The following is a 23332-nucleotide window of genomic DNA, read 5'->3' as shown; positions in this document are numbered from 1 at the left end:
GGAGGAAGGAATTATACTAGTAGATATTTTGGACGTCACTAGCCTCTCAGTTTAAATAGCTCCATTACAAACGTTTTAAAAATAAGGTTGGCTAGACTGTAAATGTCTCAGCCACAACTAAATTACATCAACTACAATTTTAAATACAACTGCACAAAACTATGTTTTTGGTAACAGTTGTATTTAACTAGTCACACATGTAATGGATTAGTTGAATTTTAAGTGTTAGTTAAGGTGACATTAACATGTGATAAGGGTACATGTGTGTATGGATTCACTTTATATTCATGAAATACTGAAATCTCGAATTTCAGTATTTCGAAACCACAAAGTCAAATGTTCCAAATCCTGAAACCCCAATACTGTGAAACAAAATCACACACAAACACACCATACACCACACAAAGTATGGCTGTGCACACTTACAATAAATGTAGACGTTAGAGTGTATTCACTGTTACAGTCATTACATTTAGGTAATCTGCTGGCAGGTTGCCCTCAGTCTGCCTGATTAACAAAGTCTTGGGTTCTGCGTCAGTTGCTGTCCCTTCTTCTGTGACACCAGGTCGTCAGGGCTAAAAAAACATGCAGCAGATACCATTACATCAGTTTTTCTTGCCCCAGATGACAGGTGACCCCCCAAATGGGGAGCAAAAAAAAAAAAAAAAAAAAAAAAAGTGTGTGTGTTTTATATATATATATATATATATATATATATATATATATATATATATATGTATATATATATGCAAATAATTAAAAAAAATATATATATACCTCCAAACAAAAGCAAATACACCAAAAAGGCTTTTAAGCATAGTAAAAGTAAGTAGAGGTATAAGAGAAAAACAGGGGGCTGGTGGGAGGGTAACCAGGACTGCAACAGTGAATACACTCCAACATTTACATTTATGTTACGTGTACAAACTGTACTATGTTCTTAGTTGTTTCACTGTTGCAGTCATTACATTCCCAAAGCTATGGTTGGGAGGATGGATTTATACAGCATTAGGACCAGCTATAAGGCCCTGCAAAACAGCAGTGGCAAAGCCAGCTCTGGATTTGGAGAAAATTGCTAAGTGATAATGCTTGGTAAAAGTATGAACTGAACTCCAGGTGGCAGCTTCTAGAATATCCCTGGTAGGAACACCTCTAAGAAAGGCTGTTGAAGTAGATGCAGCCCGGTGGAATGAGGTCTGATCCCCTGGGGGATAGGTTTTCCATGGTGATTATAACAGAAATGAATACAATGACTTGTCCATTTAAAAATAGTTTGCTTTGAAATAGCCTTCCCCTCTGCCCCTGCAGCAAATGTTACCAGCAGTTCAGATTTTCTTCGAGATTTAGTTCTGTCCAAGTAGAATCCAAGTTGTCTGTGTACGTCCAATGAATGCAGAATCTGCTCCCCCTTGTTCTGTGGATTGGGAAAGAAAGTTGGCAAATGAATGGACTGACTAAGAGCCACACTGGAACCCACCTTGGGCATGAATGACGGATTAGTCCCGAGTGACACCCTGCCCGCATGAAAGATTATGAAAGGCTCCACTGCCATGAGGGCCTGTAATTCAGATATCCTTCTAGCTGAAGTGATTGCTAAAAGGAAAGCTGTTTTCCAGGAAAGAAATTTTAAGTCCGCAGTAGCAGCTGGCTCAAATGGAGCTAGAGTGAGTTTCTCAAACACAAAGTTAAGGTCCCAGGCAGGGGTTGGAGCTCTCCTGTGTGGTCTCAAGTTTTTGGCCCCTCTGAGATACTGCTTTAGAAGAGGATGAGAAGTGTGTGTGTATTGTAATGAGCCAAAATAGCTGAGGTATGGATTTTTATGGAAAAAAAGACAGGCCCTTGTGAAGCATCTCAGTTATATATTGTAAAATCAGAGGTAAATTGGGCACTGCTGTGCTCATCCCTTGAGATAGATTGCAGGCACAGAATATTTTCCATTTGTCAGCATAAGATTTTCTAGTACTAGGTCTTCTAGCCTCCAAAATGACATCCATCACAGGTTTGCTGAGGGATGCTAAGGGGGAATTTAAGTGATTAGCCAAGCTGCAAGATTAAATGTTTGGAGCTGAGGGTGCAGAATTTGGTTCTCCTGTTGCGACAGTAAGAAAGGTGTCTGAGGCAGGTGCTACGGTGAACTGTGTGACACGATGAGGAGTGGGTACCAATGCTGGTGAGGCCAGTCTGGAGCAATCAATCATTTTTGGTTTGTCCTGCTTGACTTTTAGAAGAACTTTGGAGCAGAGGGGGAAAGACAGACTGAAAGATTTTTCCAGTTGAAGGACAGAGCATCCACTTTCTAGGCTTTTTTGTGAGGAGTTCTTGCACAAAATTTGCCCAACTGGTAGTTCTGGGGTGAGGCAAAAAGATCTATGTTTGGGCTCCCCCAATTGTGTCAACATGTTGAAAAATCTGTGGTTCCAATTTCCATTCGTGTGGGTCCATGAGATTTCTGCTTAGTTCGTCTGCCAGAACATTCAGCTTCCCAGGCAGGATTTGAGCTTGTAGCTGTACTTAATATCCCAAGGCAGTGTTCCACAATGCCATGGCTAGTCTGCAGAGGGGGTAGGAATGTGTACCCCCCTGCTTGTTCATCTACCACATAACCGTGGTGTCTATCAGTAATTGTCCTGGATGAAAGTAGTCCTTGAAGGATGTCAGTGCATTCTGTACAGCTAGCATTTCTTTTTGATTGATGTGAAGGTGCATTTGATTTGGGCTCCATTTGCCCTGAATGCACCTCCCTTCCAGATGAGCCCCCCATGCATAGTCTGATGCGTCTGTTGTCAGGGTTTGGACGGCAGGAGGTGGTGTGAATGGCAGTCCCTTGTTTTGGTGGCAGGCCTCTGCCCACCATATGAACTCTAGGCACAGGCAAAGTATGACAGGAGTCATTGTTTTCAAGCTGTGACAATGTTGACTCCATAAACTTTTTAAGTACCACTGAAGTTTCCTCATATGCAGTCTTACATATGGAATTAGAAGAATGCAGGAGGCCATGAACCCCAAGGCGTGCAGTATTTGCCTTGCAGAAAAGGCTTTTGTGGCCACCTGTTTGAAGTAAGTCACCAAATGAGTTTGTTTTTCTGGCGTAAGGAGGCGTAAGCCATCTGGGCAGTTGTATCAAAGCTTGCACCCAGGAATGTAATTTTTTGAGATGGTACCAGTCATGATTTCTTTTTGTTTATGGTGTACCCTAAACAAATTAGAACTCTTTTTACAAATGCAAGATGTTTTAGAAGAATAGCCTGGCTTTCTGCCTGAATTAGACAATCGTCCAGGTATGGATATATTTGAATATTTCTCTGTCTGCAAAATGCAATTACTGGAGCCAGGCACTTTGTGAATAGCCTGGGTGCAGTAGACAAGCCAAAGGGCAGAGCAGAGAACTGATAATGCATGCAGCCTTGCTTTGAAGCGTAGGTACCTTCTGCAAGATTCCCTGACTGGGATATGCAGGTAAGCCTCAAATCTAGAGTTGCCAACCAGGCATCCTTGCCTAGCATAGGAAGTAGCTGGTGAAGAGTCAGCATCTTGAATTCTGGAATGTCCAGAAAGGTGTTTAGAGTAGACAGGTCCAGAATTGGACGCCGTGATTTGTCTTTTCTGGGTACCAGGAAATGTCTGGAGTAGAAACAGTGTCCCTTTTCGTCTTCTGGTACTAGTTTAATTGCCCCTATGTTTAGGAGGGAAAGTACTTGTTTCTGAGCCTCTGTCCACTGATTTTGGGGCAGGTCTGGCCATCCGGTTGGGATTGGTAGCGTGAGGAAATGAAATCTGTATCCCTGGGACACTATATTTAACACCCATTTGTCTTGGGTTATAAGTTGCCAGTTTCTGGAATGAAGAGCCAGTACCACCCCCCAAAGGGACGGATAAGAGATAAGTGCTTGGTATTTGTAGAGGGAAGTCATTGAGACTGTTCACCATAGGGTGGTGCCTTGATGTTTCTAGATTTGGAAGTGGAAGCACCCCGTTGCTTAGTTCTGAAAGTCCCTTGGGACTGAAACCTGGTGCTTTTGGAATGTCTGGGTTTGGTTGGAGTGGCTCTGGAGGGAGCTGGAAAGGACCAGTTCTAAGTAGGCCAGGGCCTACTAAATCTAGGAGGTTGCACTTGTAAGAAATCTTTAACAGTTTGCATAGATTTAGCTTTATCTTCCATTTTTTTTAGAACTTCAGCCTTATTGCCAAAAAGGCGGCCCTGCTGTAAAGCAGCATCCAAAAGCTTGGCTTTAACATGATCAGGCACAGATTGCTCCTTAAGTCAAGCATGCCTTCTAAGCACAGACCCAGTAACAGCAGCCCTGCAAGAGGCCTCTAAAGACTCAAAACCACATTGCAAAGTATGTTTGCCAACCTGTTCAGCTGAATGCAATAAGTCCTGTAAATCTTTATTGTCCACAAAGTCAGAAATCATCATTTTCTGTTTTAGCAGTCCCACGATATGCTGTTGATATTTTAGCATATGGAATCGACAATTTAAAAGCCCTGATAGCTAAAGTTGCAGAAGTATAAACCTTTTTACCCCATCTATCCAGCGCCCTGGAGTCTCTATCAGAAGGGGTAGGATTTTTATCAGTAGAAGCCTTAATGCCCTTGGGGCCCTGAGAAATAGTTTCAGGGTCCCACAACAGGATTTTTGAAAAGAAATTTGTGGGACTCAGGAACCCTATATTACCGGTCTGGTTTGCTAGGGGCTGGAGGCAAAGAATCAGGGGCCACACTGGATTCCGAAAACACATCAACAATGCCTAGTACAGGAGGTATAGCCAAAGGCCTATGCTGAGAAAGTAGGAAATCCCAAAGCCTCTTTTTGGATTCACAGAAATCCCGACTTCCCCAGTGGAAATGCTCCCTTAAGGTATGTAAAGTTTTCCCAAAAGAGAAATACTCAGGTGGAGAAGCAGAGGGAATAGAATCCTCTGCATCACAGTCCTCATAAGTAGGTATGGACAAATCCAGATCATTAGAAGAGTCAGAAGAAACAGAGTCTTGTTCAGAAGATTCATAGTCAAGCTCAATCCTAGGCTTCTTGGAGGGGGGGGGTTGCCTACCCCTGATTAAAGTAATTAAATCTTCAGCCATTTTGAAAATCTGTTTATTACGCAAAGGGGCCTGAACATGTGGCCTGGGCATCGTTTTTTTTTAGACCGAGATTTTAGGCCTTAGTTTTGAAGTTGGAGTCTGTTTAATATGCGAGTCTGTAGGCCTGAATACACCCTCAGAAGCCTGTGCCTGCTCAGCAGCTCCGGACCCATTCAAGGTAGAGACATCCGTGGGTTCCATCTGCAAAGCATCTTGAGGCATACAGGACTCCAAATGGGTCTCGGCAGAGGCCTGCGAATCAGAAGCAGCGGGCATCATGGGCTGCGAAAGCACCTCACAGAGTACCGGCAAACTGGCGACTGGCTTAGAAGCATCATGGCAGTTTTGGACCTCAACGGCCTGTTTTTCTTTGTGTTTTTTTTGGTATTCTGGTAGTCCGATAGGTAACAGACGACATTTCTGGATAATTAAACAGAGAACCAAAATATTTAGAAGTAAAAATGTACCAATGAAAGCAAGGTGCGTTGTGGTCAGGGCCTGGGCATGGAATACAGTACGAGTGAAAATCCAAGGTATTTGCTTTCTACAAGTAATGCAATTAACTTTTACGGACATCGGTAAGGAGTAAGAAAAAGTTTCCCCAACAGGGTACTTAGAGTTTCAGAACCGAAGTCTTCAACTTAAAGCTAACGAAAAATTCAGGAGTCTGCCGACCGGCACTTGCGAACTGCTTCTGCTTTGGGCACCGCACTGCAAGAAAAGCTGATAAAATGATGTCTGCTGCATATTTTATACCCCTGACGTCATAGAAGGGACAGCAACCGACGCAGGACCCAAGACTTGGTTAATCAGGCCGAATGAGGGCAACCTGCCAGCAGATTACCCAAATGTAATGACTGCAACAGTGAAACATGAAGAACATCTGTTACATAGGATTGGATACGAGGTTAAAGATGTAGAGTGGATAGGTTTCATCCCATTTTAGGTGCAAGGGAAGATGCCCTCCCCCTCCACTCTTTTTTCTTATGTTTCCTATTCCTTCTCTTAAATTACTACTAAGCTGAAAAAAAGAGGAAACTTTACATGCAGTGTTCATTTTGATCTTCAATCAGCATGTTAGGGATATTAACTACACTGTTGAGAAGCACTAGGGTATGTTTTCAGACTTTCAGAATTGGTATGTTTTACCAGATACTCTGCAGTATATTTACAGAACACAAAAATAATGAGATCAATACAGTAAGCAGAGAGTTGAGCCTAGCCATACTAAATTTGGTACTTAGTTCTGGAACTTGCAGTCAATGTTACTTTTTGTTCAATGGCGAAAATGTTGTCCTTCTGTATAGGAACAAAAAATGTAGCAGCAAGGGGGTATTATAATAGTTGCACAAAGAGCTGCATGTACTACTACTTGCTGTCAAAAAAATGCCCAGCTTGCCATATTGGACAAATTGAGCAGGTACTGAAAAGTGTATGAACATACATCTCACACCATGTTGGAAAAAGCCTTATGCAAAACACTGAGCTTGCAAATAGTGCGTTAAGTTTTTTGCACTGGAACATATACCAAATACCAGAGGGACTCATGGGAAAAAAGAACCGAATATAGAGAATTGTATGAGCAGATTTTTAAATGCCAGTAACCGTCTTTATACAATTCCATTACAAGTGTTTTAATAAAGGTCGGCTAGACAAAGTCTCAACCACAACTAAAAATGTATAAATACAACTGAATTAAAACAGTTTTCATTTTACCTATTTTTCATTATTTTTAGATAATTGCATTTAAATTTAAGTATTAACATATGGAATGGATCAGGTGAATTTTAACTTTACTAAAAATTCAGGTGGCATGTTTATCAAGTGAAGAGGGTACTGGTATTTATTGGAGTGCAGCTTTTTTTTCCAACATGTTGTTCTGATGAAGTCTTATATATTGAACACTAAAGTGCTCATCTGTTACAGTACTCTGGCTGCTGTTTACTACTCATTTTTATGAACTGATAGCTTATTTTTTTATTCGATTCATAGGATATATAAATGTACACAACACCTCATTTATCTGCAGTTTTTGGTTCCTGGAACATGTAATGTGCAAAATACTATAATGCCTTTAGTAAGAAGGTGGATTAGGCAGATACTTCCCAAAACTGTCCAATGCACACGACTTCCCAGTTTGGTGAATGCAGAGTGTAACTTTCTTCCTCTAGTTCCTTCTTGGTGGCTGCTGACATTACCATGGAATTCACTGCTGGAACCTTGCTTCAATGGGGATTATCTTTGCGAAGGAACCAGTCTGATTTCTTGGAGACTGGTTCAGCTATGTCCAACTCCTTCCACATTTGTTTAGAAATTAGGCCCATCAGCTCATCAGTAGGCAGAACTACCAAAGACATACATGGGCCAGAACCAAAAGCCTCTCCAAGGACAGACTCTGGAGAAAGTGCCGGAGAAAATCACACCTCTTTCTGTTTAAGTTCAAAAATGTCTAACAAATCAAAAGGGATATGGTAGGACCTTCTTCAGTCAGTATCAGTGGTAACCAGACTTTAGTATGACAAGCTCTTTGCAGAGCTGTTCATTAGAGTGAAAATTGAGAGCCTTCTGTATATTTTTTGAGAAGCAGGATATTCAACATTCTTTGACTCTCAGTCATAAAGCACTGTTGCAGTAAAATGCTAATGTGTTATAATGATTTAATGTAAAGATATGTGAAGATTTTACTAACATAGTTTAGGGGTTTCCTTGGGTAGTCTAATGTTGTTTAAGCTACACAGCTGCTTCTGACTGCCTCTGAAATCAAGCTCTCTCTCTATCCCTCCCAGGTCTTCCCCTGCACAGCGTAAGGCAGAAAAGAACTGCCCTTTTGACTACTCTACTTTTGCCCACAACCTGTAAAAACAAAACAGGTCATTATCTGGTCATTTTAGTATAGACTTTAAAGTAAAGTATTATTTAAGGGTCCTCAGCACTAGCACAAATCTCCCTAGGCTTACCCAAACAAAAATCCAAGCTTGTTTGCATATACTCCACTTAAACTACAGAACACACTCTAAAACTAAGGCAAACTGCTATAAAATTGTAAAAACAAGCTCCCAAAGCATAGGCATTGAACCTGGTGTTTGTTTAGATGAGATTACTCACCTGCAAGTTAATTATTCAGGAGTTACATCTTGAAACCTGGGCTCTAGTGGCTTAGTGTAAACCCCGCTCCGCGAGCACTCGCTTCGCTCGTGCTCGTTCCGCTCCCTGCCCTGTCCCCTATTCCCACCCACCCCCAGTACTCGTACTTTTATAACCTCAAACCACTCCCCCCACTGTCCACTAACTTCCTGTACCTCACTACCGCCCTCTAAGATCAAACAGAATAGGACACCACCCAGGAAGCTAATCATACTAACTTTTTCCCCTCCTACTTGTCCCTTACCTAGCTACCCTATATGAAACCTGGTCTTACGTAGGCTTCCACCACCCAGGCTACCAAACCAACCCCTCCCCCATAATTAACAACAGAGGCCATGACTCAACTCCCTACTCACCTTCCTTGTTAGAACTCGAACGCTATGTAATTATCAAACCTACTAATATTAGGCCAAATGATAAACATTACTACAAACTTCTAACTCAAAGCCCTCAAATTCATTACCACTCTGAATCACAGACTAGCCACAGATGGTGATATCCACCCCAACCCTGGCCCTTCCCCTCCACTCAATTGTAATTCCACCCTATCCTCCCCTCCACTTCTCAATCTAAACTCTAGACCCTTTAACTCTCTTCTGACCTGTCATCTAAACATCAGAAGTGTAAATAATAAGATTCACAACCTACATGCCCTTTTAGCTACTTGTTCCCCAGACCTACTATGTCTCACAGAAACCTGGCTTAAACCAAGTACGAAAGACACAGATAATCCCACCAGGGTATGATATACTAAGAGCAGACCGAATAACTCGTAAAGGTGGCGGTGTAGCCATACTCTACAAAAATACATTACAAATCTCCCTTGCCTCTCCACAACCCCTCCTAACAAAATGCCGAAATTCTACTTGTAAAACTTCAACCAAACAAACATAAAAGCATAAATATAGCATGTATTTACATCCCCCAGGCAACAATAATAACAAAACCTTAGAGGACTTTCTCCACTGGTTAACTCAAACTCACCCCCAGAAATCCATAGTGTTAGGTGACTTCAACATCGATTGGAACTCCTCATCTAGCTCCCCATCTAGCAGCATAAATCTACATGGCTTTTCTCAGCTCATATCCACTCCTACCAGACTAGGTAAACCCCAAAACAAAGACAGCATCCTGGACTGGATCCTTACTAATAAAGATCCTGACCAGTACTCAGCAGGTACTCACCCAGAGGACATGAGTGATCACTTACTCACCTATGTTATCAAATTCAAGAAAATCACCTCCCTTCTTACAACCATAAAAAAAATCAGGAACAATAATAAATTCAACGCCTCCATTTTTCAAACTTAACTTAAAGCCCACAACTGGACAATACTCAAGTCTCTTCCTCTTGAAGAGGCAGTTATCTACTTCAACACCACCTTCCTCAAGATTCTAGATTCCCATGCTCCAATACGGTCCATTAGAACTAAAACCAAAACCGCACCATGGCTCTCTAAGGAAACAAAATCCAAATTCCTATCTAGAAACAAGATGTGGGTCACATGGCGTACCTCTAAAGACCCACACTCCCACCAAACCTTCCGGCAACTTAGAAATGAAACTAAAAGAATGATCTTAAATGATAAAAAAAACTTCTTCCTCCACTTCCAACACAAACACCTTAATAATCCACAAAAATTCTGGGCAGGCTTAAACAAGCTCCTGCACCCAGGCCAGGCAACCACCCCCACTCCAACAACTTGCAAACAACAGTGCCCTGTAAACATTGCTAACACATTCAATAGTTTCTTCACAGAAACTATACAATCCCTGGCCACACAATTCAAACAACCAGCCCACTCCACTACCCATGCCAGCAGAATACTACAACTACATCAGATCTATTTACCTTCAATCCAGTACCCATATCCTTTATAACATCTCTTCTTAAAAAACTAAAAAGTACAGTTTTGTACCTACCATAAATGTAGATGTTCGAAGATCCACATTGCTGCAGTCATAACCTGTGGGTAGTCCGCTGTCCTCGGTCGGCCAGAATACCAAAGTATTAGGCTGGCGTCGGTCATGGGCGCTCAGATCTGACGTCAGTGCGTCATGGTATTAAAGCGCATGACAGACGTCATATCCTCAGTCTCTTCTTGCCCCAGATGTCAGAAGGCCCTAAGAATAAAGGCCACAGCCAAAAATGGAAAAAAAAAAAAAAACTATGTACAAACAACCTCTACCACCCAAACCATACAACCACTCCAAACTACAGAGGGGAAGGAGGGAGGGTAAATTGGACTGCAGCAATGTGGATCTTCGAACATCTACATTTATGGTAGGTACAAAAGTGTACTATGTTCTTCATCTCACATTGCTGCAGTCATAACCTGTGGGTAGAATCCCAAAGCAAAGGTAAAGGGAGGCTGGCAAAATCAGAAAGCATTGGGAGCTGCTAACATGCCCTGTAAGACTGCAGTGGCAAATCCAGCCCTAGATTTGGAATAAAGAGGGAGATGGTAATGTTTAGAAAAAGTGTGCACTGAACTCCAAGTAGCTGCTTCCAAAATATCTTTAGTAGCTACACCCCTTAAAAAGGCAGTAGAAGTGGCAGTAGCCCTAGTGGAATGAGGTCTGATTCCAGCCGGAATCTCTTTACCATGATTAGAATAACAAAAAGCAATACAATGGCCAATCCACTTAGAAATAGTTTGTTTTGTAACAGGTTTCCCCTGAGAGGTCAAAGCAAAAGAAACAAATAACTGTTGAGACTGTCTGAATCCTTTAGTCCTGCTCAAATAACGCAACTGCCTGTGAATATCCAAAGTGTGCAAAATTTTCTCCCCTTTATTTTGGGGATCAGCATAAAAAGTAGGCAAATGAATAGATTGGTTCAAGGCCACATTTGAAACCACTTTAGGCATAAAAGTAGGGTTAGTACGCAGAGATACCCTATCCTTATGAAAAATCAGGAAGGGCTCAACTGCCATTAGAGCTTGTAATTCAGATACCCTTCTAGCAGACGTAATGGCCAACAAAAAAGCAGTCTTCCAAGACAAAAACTTTAACTCAGACGTAGCTGCAGGTTCAAAAGGAGGTAAAGTAAGCTTTTCCAACACAAAATTGAGATCCCAGGAAGGAGTAGGAGTTCTACGCGGGGGTCTTATGTTCTTTGCCCCTCTAAGGAATTGCTTAAACAAAGGATGAGAGAATAATGGTGGGTCACAGTCAGTGAGCAGAAATGGCTGCAGCATGAACTTTTACAGAGGAGAAAGACAAACCCTTGTCTAATAATTCCGTAAGATATTGAAGAGAAACACTCAAATCAGGCCTGGAAACAAAGCTCTTTGCTTTGCTCCAAATAAAAAATCTCCTCCATTTATCAGCATAAACTTTCCTTGTACTAGGCCTTCTGGCCTCCAAAATAACATTCAAAACTTGTTGAGGAAGCTGCGACCCTCCAGGTTCTAGAACAGAATATGCCAGGCTGTTAGATGCAGGGACTGAATCCTGACATTGAGGAAATGATTGCTGGTCTGAGACAAAAGATGTGGAATTGAAGGCAAAGGCCAAGGAGGCTCCCGTACTAAACTCCTCAGCAGAGGGTACCAGTGCTGTCGAGGCCAATCTGGAGCTATTAGAATCATGGAGGGCTTGTCTTGTCTGACCTTCAAGAGCACCTTGGGAAGGAGAGGCAGAGGAGGAAAGGCATAGACGTGAAGATTGCTCCAACTGAATGATAGAGCATCCACTTTCCAAGCGGTTGGATGAAACATCTTTGTGCAAAACTTTGGCAACTGGAAATTTAGTGGAGAAGCAAACAGATCTAGGTCTGGAGTCCCCCATATCACTGTCAACTGTCGAAATACATGAGGATCCAATTTCCACTCGTGGGGATCCACCATCTGTCTGCTCAAAACATCTGCTAAGGAGTTCTGTGCTCCTGGCAGAAACCTTGCCTGAAGAGTGAGGTGCAAACTGAGAGCAGTCTCCCACAAAATCATAGCTTGCCTGCAAAGAGGGTACGAATGGGTTCCCCCTTGCTTGTTGATGTACCACATGACCGTTGTGTTGTCTGTTTGAATCAACACTTGTCCTGGGTGAAGTAGATCCTTGAAAGCCATCAATGCAAATTGGACTGCTAACATCTCCTTCAAGTTGATATGTAAATGTTGAAGTCTGGCAGGCCACGTGTCTTGAACCCATTTTCCATTGAGGTGAGCTCCCCAAGCCTTGTCCGAGGCATCTGTCGTTAAGATCTGACTCGCCTCTGGTCGGGTCACAGAGAGTCCCTTGTTTAGGTGACATTCCTGAGCCCACCACAAAAATTCGTTTTGAATGCAAGGTATTATCTGAATGACAGTGTCCAGATCGTGGCAGTGTTGCGTCCATACATTTTTGAGATACCATTGTAGCTTCCTCATATGCAGTCTGGCATTGGGAAGCACCAGAATACAAGATGCCATGAACCCCAAGGCTTGAAGGACTGTCCTTGCAGTCAGCCTGGACCGTAGAGACAATTGTTGGAAGTAAAGTGTAAGGTTTCTCTGTTTGTCCAGGGTCAAAAAAGCCATCTGGGAAGCTGTATTCAGTCTCACAACCAGAAAGCACATTTCCTGAGAGGGTACTAGACTGGACTTTGTTTCGTTCACAGAATACCCTAGGCACCTTAACACTGCCATAACATACTGTAGATGGTGAAGTAGCTTGTTTTTGTCTTGAGCAAGAATCAGGCAATCGTCCAAATAAGGGTAAATTTGTATTCCTCTTAACCTTAAGAAGGCTATTACTGGAGCCAGAACCTTTGTAAATACCCTGGGCACAGTATATAAGCCAAAGGGCAATGCAGAGAACTGATAATGTAAAGTCCCAGCCCGAAAACGCAGGAACCTCCTGCAACTGGGCCTGATAGGAACATGAAGATAAGCCTCTGAGATCCAGAGTTACCATCCAGTGATCCTTGCCCAACAGAGGGAGAAGTTGTTGCAACGTCAACATTTTGAATTTTGGAATGTCCAGATATGTGTTGAGGATAGATAAATCCAAAATTGGCCTCCAAGTGTTTCCTTTCTTTGGTACGAGAAACAGGCGAGAATAAAATCCTAGGCCCACTTCTGACGGAGGGACCTGCTGTATAGCCCCCATTTGAAGAAGTAAAGAAATCTGTTTGTGAGCCTCTACCATTTGCTGAGGAGGAACGTCTGGCATGCCTTTGAAAGGAGGCAATGTGTGGAAATAAAACTTGTAGCCTCGGTCTATAATGTCCAACACCCATTTGTCCTGGGTGACTAAAAGCCAGTTTTGCTTGAAGAGTGCCAACTTTCCCCCCAAAGGAGCTGCCAGACAGGAAGGATCTGGCAGCCGAAGATGCAGGTCATTGGGCCTGTTTACGAAAGGACTGGCCCCTGCCCTCACCTGTAGATTGTGCAGGGGAACTCCACGTTCTAGGCCTGAGAGTACCCTGAGCTCTGCTCCTACCACGTCTAGATCTACCCCTAGACTGTAAATCAGAAGAAGGATAAGCCCAACCCTTAGTTAGGCCAATTTCTGCTAAACTTAGGGGGCTGCACCTGCAAAAAATCTTTAACAGTCTGCATAGACTTAGCCTTGTCTTCCATTTTCTTTAAGACAAACTCCACAGGAGTACCAAACAAAACTTCAGACTGCAAAGGAGCATCCAAAATTCTAGCTTTAACATGCTCTGACAAGTTCTGATCCTTAAGCCAAGCGTGCCTGCGAAGAACTGATCCAGTGGCAGCCACCCTGGAAGAAGCCTGTAAAGCATCGAAACCACACTGCAAAGAATGCTTACCCACCTGATCAGAGGCATGAACCAAATCCTGTAATTCCTTACACTCTATGCCCTCTGCCAAAGCATCTACCTTAGACTTTAATTGAGTAAGGAGAAAATTCTGGTACTTCAACATATGAAACTGGCAATTCAAAGCCCTCATTGCTAGAGTGGAAGAGGTATACACTTTTTTACCCCACCTATCCAAAGCTCTAGAATCTTTATCCATAGGAACTAGATTCTTTACAACAGAAGCCCTGACCCCCTTAGGTCCCTGGCTAATAGTTTCTGGGTCAGCCCTAGGGCTCTTATACAGATATTTATGAGCCTCTGGCACTCTAATACCTATCTGGCTTAACAGGCGCAGGAGGCAAAGAGTCTGGATTAAGAGAGGCCTCAGAGAAAACATCCTGAACAACATCCAAAACAGGAGGTATAGCCAAAGGCCGATGTTGTGGTAAAAACAAAAATTCCCCAAGCCTCTTTCGGGAATCTGAGAAATCCTGACCTTCCCATTTAAAATGCTCCCTCATAGAATGCAGGGTTTCTGAAAAAGAAAAATCCTCTGGAGGGGAAGCAGAAGGACTGGAATCCTCTGCGTCTGAATCAGAATAAGGAGGAAAATCCTGAATGTCTTCAGCCGAAGACTCTGAGTAATCTGAAGCCTGTTCCAAACTTTCCACCTCTGGCTCCACCCTAGGCCTCTTATCTGGAGGGGGCATAGAACCCCTGATTAAGGAAATCAAATCTTCTGCCATTTTAAGCATGTGTTTTTTAGGCACAGAACCTGCAGAACTAGGACTGACACCTGAGGAAGGCAAACCAGGCCTGACCTTGGAAGGTACCCTAGAGACAGAAGAAGGCCTAACCACCTTAGGCAAAGAGGGGAGTACAGCAACCTGAGAGGCCCCCTCAGCCTGACCTGACTCCCGAGAGGCCACATCTTGCAAAATTAACGGCTCCCCCTGAGACTCAACTGAAACCTCGGCTGGATCTACAGATTCCACCATAGTTTCTAAAGAACCGGCGTCCAGAACGGATGACTCATCCTGCTTGGACCTTAACGACTTTTCCTTGCGCTTCTTAGCGGTAGCGGGTGTCGGAGGATCCGACGGCATATTGTAATTACACCGCTTACCGAAGACAAGCCTAGCGCAATCTAACCTACGTTTAATGGTGCGCTTATTAAATCTAGCACAGAAGCGACACCCGACTACGTCGTGCTCAGGCCCCAAACAAGGAATACAGAGAGAGTGGTAATCCCTATGCGGTATCCGTTTCCCACAAGAAATACAATTATTCACTTTTTCTGACATCCGGAATTAACTGAGGCAAGAAAAACAAAAATATTCCCAACGGGTACTTAGCCCAACTTGGTTTCGGTCTGAAACTCAGAATACGAAAATTTCAGAACGCCGAACGGCACTTGCAAACGCTGCTTCTGCTACGGACCATGCAGCAAAAAAGACTGAGGATATGACGTCGGTCATGCGCTTTAATACCATGACGCACTGACGTCAGATCTGAGCGCCCATGACAGACGCCAGCCTAATACTTTGGTATTCGGGTCGACCGAGGACAGCGGACTACCCACAGGTTATGACTGCAGCAATGTGAGATGAAGAACATCCCACTAAGCTAGCAGCTGACCTTCTCCCAGCTGAGTTTCTGCAAAAAGCAGCTGAGGCCATTTCCTATCCCGTCTCCATAATCATAAACCGTACCTTGTCAGAAGCCTTCATCCCCTCCATATGGAAAATGTCCCACATTATTCCTCTCCATAAAGGGGGTAGCTCACTAGAGCTAACCAACTACAGACCTATAGCTATACTCTCACCCCTGGCCAAAATTATGGAAAAGTGTGTTCACAAACAACTGATGGAACACCTCACCAAAAATAAAATTCTAGCTAACTCCCAACATGGCTTCAGGCCAAATCACAGTACCACATCAGCCCTACTATCCTTTTCTAATACCATCAATAACTTCAGAAACAATAATAAACTATCATCTGCTCTTTTCTTAGACCTCTCCAAGGCCTTTGATATGGTGAACCACATTCAACTCCTCCATACATTAAAAAAACTATCACTCAGCAATTCCACGCTGAAATGGTTCCAATCCTACCTGTCCAATAGGCAACAGGCTGTTCTATGGCAGGACAAATTATCCACATGCCTACCTGTTACACTTGGAGTTCCCCAAGGATCTATTCTTGGCCCTCTTCTCTTCACCATCTTTGTTAATGACCTGCCCACAATCACCCCCCATGCCACATGCATTCAATATGCAGATGATTCGACTATCAGCACTGCCTCCTACCTGGCAGACCTCACTGCTTCAACCCAAGACACCTTCAACCTAATAGAAAAATGGTTCTCAAGTCGACAACTAGTTCTCAACCCCAACAAAACAAAACTACTTACTTTCTCACCCACTAACAAGACTCTTCCCCCCACCTTCTCTATTACATCCTCCAATGGAATCACTATATCACCAGAAGCTCACACAAAGCTATTAGGTGTTACCATTGATAACTCCCTTAAATTTGACACCCATTTCAATCTTACCATCAAAACAGTCAATAAAAAGCTTGGCTCTCTATAAAGTAAAACACTTTCTCACTCCTCACGCTAAAATTATAATTGCCAGCACACACCTACTATCAACTCTTTTCTATGCCTCCCCCCCTCTTTACAAACCTAAACAAGACAACCCTTAACAAACTTGCTTCTTGTTACAATCACATAGCTAGATTTGCCACAAATTCCACCTTTGGAACGCACCACTGCACTAACTTGAAGCAACTAGGGTGGTTAGAGTTTTCCAGCCAACTCCATTTCAACCAACTCAAAACGGCTCACCAGATACTGTATCACCCAGAGAAAACACCAGCTCTGAAAAACATCATTCACCCCTATATTAACCTGCAATCTTTACGCTCCTCCAATAAGATCTTAGCTCAAACTACCAAAGCCAATAATTCTGCTGGGGATTCTCTATTCTCAAACTTTGTAGGTAAAATGTGGAACTCCCTACCGAACATGCTCACCTCAGAACCCTCACTCCTACAATTCAAAAAAAAGCTTAAACCCCATCTCAATACTCTCTGGCAATGTCCCTGTTCCAAACCTGATTAACCACTATCATTTACCCTTCTCTTACCTCACTATCCTTAACCGCTTTTAACAAGGCGCCTTTGTAACTGACCTATGTTTTTTTTTATATGCTGCTGTTGTTTTTTTTCCCCCAAGATGCGATGTATCTTTACATTGTATTTAGAACTCAACTATCTTCCTTTTTTTGCATTAACAATGTTCATATGTCTGTTATGTACTTGGAGCTTTTCTCCCCGGGCCTCCGCTGAAAATGGACATGTATCCAGTCGGACTCTCCCGGTTAACAAATGTAAAATAAATAAAAATAAAATAATTTCCTGAGGGGAATCCAGGTGCCTCATTTTACACACATGCTTCTTGTGCACCTCCTCAGTGGGATGTACTGGGAAGGACTTGGAAGCTGAGGTGGTCTCTTCCATAGGAGTTGGTGAAGACTGTCAATAGCTATGCAGATGGGACAAGAGTAGGGCCCAGACACTGGGAGGACACATCTGAACTCCACAGGGTAGTCCTCTCTGGAATGAGAAAGTACTCTTGAAAGTGGAGTGCGATATGGGTCCGAGTACCATAGCCCCCCAAAGGAGGCTCAACCAGAGAAGTCACACAGCTCAGGTCAGAGGCGGTCAGCGAGGAACTGTCTTAATGCCTAAGTGCAGAGCGAGGGAACAGCCCAAGACCTTAGTTCCAAAACTACCCTGTCAGAGTAGGCTGAGACAACTAGGCTCTGAAGCAGTTGGAGCCAACCAAATCAAACTGGTCTGTGTCAAGGGACTCTAGGCTCCAATACTGACTTGTCCCAGTGGAAGTTTGATCCAAGAGCTGCGATCAGAAAGGCTGAATCAAAGGAGGAACAAGAGTGGGGAAGAAACAGTTCCCCTCAGCTCTGACAGAAGCCAGAGCAGAGAGGACTCCCGACCAGATCTGCGTCTGAAGGAACCTCATCTTGTCCACATCTGTTTCGGTAAGGTTCCTGGAAGATCTGGCTGACTGGAAGGATGAAGCAGTAGAGGGAGGTCTGGAATGATACTTGCTGTTCTTCTAGGATTAGTGAGCAGAGCACAGGAGAAACAGGCTCTAGTGAGAAGCTCCAAGTGTTGGATCTGAAGGCTTACAGACTTTAGAAGCTGGATCTGAGGAAGATGAAGCATCCAGAAACCTCTGAGGATTTAGACTCATTTCCCCTCAGACTTCTCCTTTGGCTTTTCAGCTGATTTCTTAAAAGTGGAAGGTTATGAAGAAGCTGAAGGAGTGCTCTTCTTCAGCAGGGACTAGGAGAAGCCCTTTGCAAATGGAGCAGTTGGTGTCCAATTGTGAGGGGTCTAGGCAATGCACACATTTGTGTGCATCAGTTTGATAACTTGTGGGCACAGACCACACAAACCAGATGGTTTGTTCGACATCCAGGAAATGAGGTAGAAGACAAGTAGATATACTAAACTGTTAACAACCAAAAAGAAGACCAATAAAGTCTAACAGCAGAAATAGTAACAACAAAGCCCTATACAGGTGTTAAATATATTTTGGAAAGGAAAAAAATGGGTTCAATGCCCAAGGCAAACAAAACAGCTTAGAAAAGGAGCAGAAAAAGGGAAAAACAATCCGTATTGAAAAATATTTAAATATCTATAAAGATATACTGAAAAAATAATACGAAAGATATTTTTGGTAAAAAAAAAAGAATTCTCATTACTGGGCATCCACAGAACTGTGTCTATGCTTGTGGAGGTAAACAATTGTTGAGGTAACTGTCAATACAGGGAATTATGACTAAGGGAAAAAACCCCAACACCAGATCCAAAGCTTGAAAAAGGCAGACATCTGATCTGAAGACCCATACGTTGAGGGGCAGAGAAAAAACATCAGATCAATACCTCAAACTGCTTTGTGTCCTCAAACCTACAAAGGATTTGAGATTGTCTGTAACCTGCTGGGCCTCCCATTACCCCTTCCCTTGTGGTGCTTCATTTTCAAGTGGGGTATCTGGAGATTTGACTGATGTCAGGTAGCTTTGGAAAAGGTGCATGGCGTTTTCTAGTTCAGTCTGAGAGTTTCTGCTCTTTAACGTTGAGCTTAGCTTAGCACAATGAAGGCAAGAGGTGAGGCTATGCACTGCTTCTAAACCAAACAAATACCAGTTGTGAAAGACTTTGAAGGATTTGTTTTCTACAAGAAATGCATCTTAATTCTAGAAATGGACATCTATCCAGAAGTCAAAATTGCTTTAAGGCAAGCAAGTAAGAAAAAAAGTGACAGTCACTTACCACAGCACTTGCCTGAATGCTGCAAGTTAGCTTGAGCAGACAGACTAAACAAAAAAGTACTTAGACTTGCAAAACTTCCTTTCTTGTTTGTACTGAAACAAGAGAGACCTGAATATGATAAAGGTGTCTGCTCCGCATTATCACAGGCATGCTGACATCCGGGGGGGGGGGGCACCCACTCAGCTTAGTGGATGAAGGATGAAAAAGATCCCTGAAGTCAGTCTGGACATCAAGCCTTCTACAGTGAAGAGTACAACAGTGAAAACGATTAAATCTAGGGTAGAGTTTGACCTCAAAATAAATTTTCCAGATAAATACCTGAACTGTCTGAAGAGCTAGAAGTCTTTTTAGCCTCTGCAGGTTTTACATGAGCTGCTGCTTTAGCAGCTGGCTTTGTGGAAGCAGTTTTCAGAGGGGCAGTTTTTGTTGCACTGGCGGGTGTTTTTGTAGCTGGTTCTTCATCAGAACTAGAATCTGAAAAATACAGACATACATCACAAGCAGTAAGTAGAATGAACATGTACCAACTACAACATGGTTACAGTTTTTCCTGGACAATAAATTTCCAACAAAACAATGCAACTTCAATACCAACTCTATACACATTATGAAGCTAAAAAAATGGAGAGAGAGAGAAAAACAAGCATTTAAAACACTGTATAGCTTTTCAGGGTGCACTTCTGTACTCTGTATTTCCTGAAGGCACGGGAGGTTATGTCCACTCATTCTTCCACTAAACTTTGAAATCAGGGTTATTAACTTGGTGTTCTGCAGAAAAATTTCACTTACTTTGGCAGTCTTGCATATTACATTACATGCACCCACAGACAAGCACAAACCATACTGCTAAGGTCGGTCCCCAGTGGTTGCAGCCAAATGAATCCAGTCTTACAGCCATATCCCTTCAGCCCTCCAAACCCAATTTCAGTAATTTTAGTCTTAAGTCTTTTTTTTGGTAATGTGTTTTTTTTTTTTTTTTTTTGGGGGGGGGGGGGGGCTGTGCAGCAGAATTCTCCATATATTCTACCTCTAAAGAAAATTTTTTAGCAGATACTGCTACAAAACCTGTCTTGGAAGGAACTTCTAACTCCTGTGGATCAATCAACAGATTAGCAGGATGCAAGATAAGTGACAGCCACCAGAGCAGAGGAGAGGATAGTGGCACGGCTAAGATGATCATGCAGAAAATTAAAAGCATGTTCACACCCTGGTCCAATGTCTTGAAAACTACTATAACTACAGGCAGAGAAGACATGACATTTGTCAGACTTTTACTACTTCATTAAAGTTTATTATACTGAATTTCTGAAGCACAGCGATATTTGTAATTAAAGTGTATAAATGTCTTCTGCACAGACAAAATACAGATCATGATTTGAAAGTCACTTGAGAAGGCAACTCGGTGCAATTGCACATGGAAGTGTTGCAACTGCTGCAATCAAAACCTGTAGCAACGTTTGACAGTGTCAAACATCCAGCCTAAGCCCTTCCACCTTGGTTGGACTGATGTGGTCTTACTTCAGAGACGTTTCCATGTAGCAGTCACACAGAAAGCATCTACCCAGGTTACCTTGAGTTGCTTCTTGCCCCCCCCACCCCCACCCCACCTAATCAGGGTAGAAGATTCGTATATTGGCATCTGCTGTGTCATACCATCAAGATCTGCTGATCTGGCTTAATTCAGGAAGCTAGGCAAGGACGGAACCATCAGGAAGATAGAGAAGTGAAAGGGAAGAAATGGTGTAAAAATTTTTGCTGGACAATCTCACTGCAGCAGAAATGGAGGAAAGGAAACAAAATGAGACACTGAACACACTCCAATATCTAATTATACTGAACTGCCTACTAACTACTATATTCTTTGTGGGTTACTTTTAGTCATAGGGAAAAGTTCCACAGCTTATTTAATCCAGACTGGTGGCTGGCTAACTTGTCCCAATTATGGCTGGAATAGGCCTTTCAAGACAGCATGGGAAAATCCAACCCTACCAACCTACACATTGCATCAAGTCAGCACTGCCTACAGACATTATGAGTTGGGACCGACTGGCTATTTCTAGGTTACCCACTACTGGGTAATAAAACTGAGTCAATGTCTGTAATGGCAAAACTGTCCCTTTTATGACAGCGTCTGCCCTCCTGCAAAATCTTACCACAAGTTTTATGGCAGGAGTTAATGGAATGTGCTATTTTTTTTTTGGGGGGGGGGGGGCTTTTTCTTCCCCACTGCATAATTCTTTAGCACTTTACTCAGTGCTCCACCATCCACTGCTGGTCTACCAGCAATTTCCTAACTTCCAACACTTTTCTGATGGGGCTGGGGCCAGAATGGAACTGGAGTGCCCTGGAGGTTTGGCCAACTACCCAGGAGGGTTACTGCCTACCCAGTTACTCCTCCTTCCCAATGGTCTCTGTGGCATGTCTGAGGGGAAGGCAGTGTGCACACAAGTTGTTTCACCTCACCTCTGCAGCACGTCAACTATGTCCATTACCCTATCCCCATTCAGGCCACCCCATCCACTCAGGACATCCCCAGCCTCCACCAGGAGTCATTGGAAAAGACTCCCAGAAACTCTTCCCCCGCCATTCAGTCACACCAAGTAAGCTGCTATTCGAAGCCAGGTCATCTGGGCCACAGACAAGGCTTTAATCAGTCTACGTCACCAGAGAGACCTATGTACAAGTTGCTTTGAGATTCTGCCACTGGTGATCGCTCGCCATGGTTGCAGCAAATGAGAAACTGGTGATCTGACTTTCAGAAAGTTAAGGTATTAGTGAGACGGAACAATAACCATCTACGAGCATCAAGAAAATGTGGAATTTCATTAATTCAGATTAAGGAGCTTGGTAACGAGTTACTTCTATAACCACTTTTGGCATAAAAGGTTAGTATGCACTGTCACAATTATCTACAGAACTACATGAAAGGGTCCTTGCACATGAAGGGCTTTAGTTTATAGACTCATCTTTCAGACGCGGCAGCCATGAACACTGCTTACCAGGTATGAAATTTCTGGGCTGCATAAGCTGCAGAATCAAAGGATAAGATTGGCTTTTCTAACTCATAACAGTGGTCCCAAGCTGGGGCTGATCTTTTTTGGAGGGAGGGAGTGATGTGGATCACTGTAGCCCTGGATGGAAGTTGGGGGCCCTTAAACAAACATGTTGAACAGAGCTGTATCTTCATAAAGGAACAGGCTAGCCGTGTAACAGTTGAAACAGACAGGCATTCCACTTGATGCCACTGGTTTCTTCCTTTGCAGCACAAAAAAAATTTCCATTCAACTGCATACAACTTTACACCCAACCTAATTTTTTAGTATGTCCTCTGGCAAGACGACTCAATGGTAGCAGGATCACATTATCCAAGCTGCTAGACTGAGCATATACAACTTGAGAGCATAAGAGCCGCCTCCCTTTGCACTGTTTCAATGCTGACAGCAGTAAGAATCTCTACTTAACTGACTCAGATGGGAAAAATTTTACTGTTGAATGTAATCAAGAATTATTGATGGCCTCTCCAACTTCAAGTTATTTACTACCTTGGGGAGCAAGGGTATGGGATTTGAAACTGAAAAACCTGTTCAGTGTAGAGAAAGGCATCCATTAATCAAACCTGTTTAGGGCTCTGCAGCAGAACTTTTAGTCAATTGCTTGTTGCTTGCAGCACTGTAAGACGTTTAACTCTAGCACACTCCGTTTGTGAGATCCAAGACTATCTCTGACTAGTCAACTAATGAGTCTGATAAGGTTATGTTCAAGTGAGCTACTGTGGAGTTCTCCTGTGAGGAAATATAAGCTACTTTTATAAAGAGAAAGCACTCCACTGCCTGTGCACAAACTTGCATGGCTAACCTGCACGGCTTGTACAAAGTGTGTGGCCCTTGGTTTATGTACCACACGACTGCAATGTCTGCCACAATGTTAAAGGTACTAGATTTCCAGACTGTATTAAAACAGCCAGGATACTTTTTTTACACTTATAGCTT

At 43.0% G+C, this 23332-nt stretch overlaps 1 protein-coding gene across 4 annotated transcripts in view; it reads right to left on the bottom strand.

The window, feature by feature from the left end:
- LOC122789298 (nucleolar and coiled-body phosphoprotein 1-like) overlaps window positions 1-23332 on the bottom strand; it is a 1070760-nt gene that overhangs the window by 341316 nt on the left and 706112 nt on the right. For all 4 annotated transcript variants that reach the window (XM_044056613.1, XM_044056615.1, XM_044056614.1 and 1 more), the window contains one exon: window positions 19662-19817. In XM_044056613.1, coding sequence (XP_043912548.1) covers window positions 19662-19817 — 156 coding nt within the window. The remainder of the gene's footprint in view (window positions 1-19661; window positions 19818-23332) is intronic.

This window comes from Protopterus annectens, chromosome 14.part0 (assembly GCF_019279795.1).
Source record: "Protopterus annectens isolate FY-2018-M chromosome 14.part0, PAN1.0, whole genome shotgun sequence".
NCBI lineage: Eukaryota > Metazoa > Chordata > Ceratodontiformes > Protopteridae > Protopterus > Protopterus annectens.
Note: the sequence above shows the minus strand (reverse complement) of the source record. Positions and strands in the feature narration are given on the sequence as shown.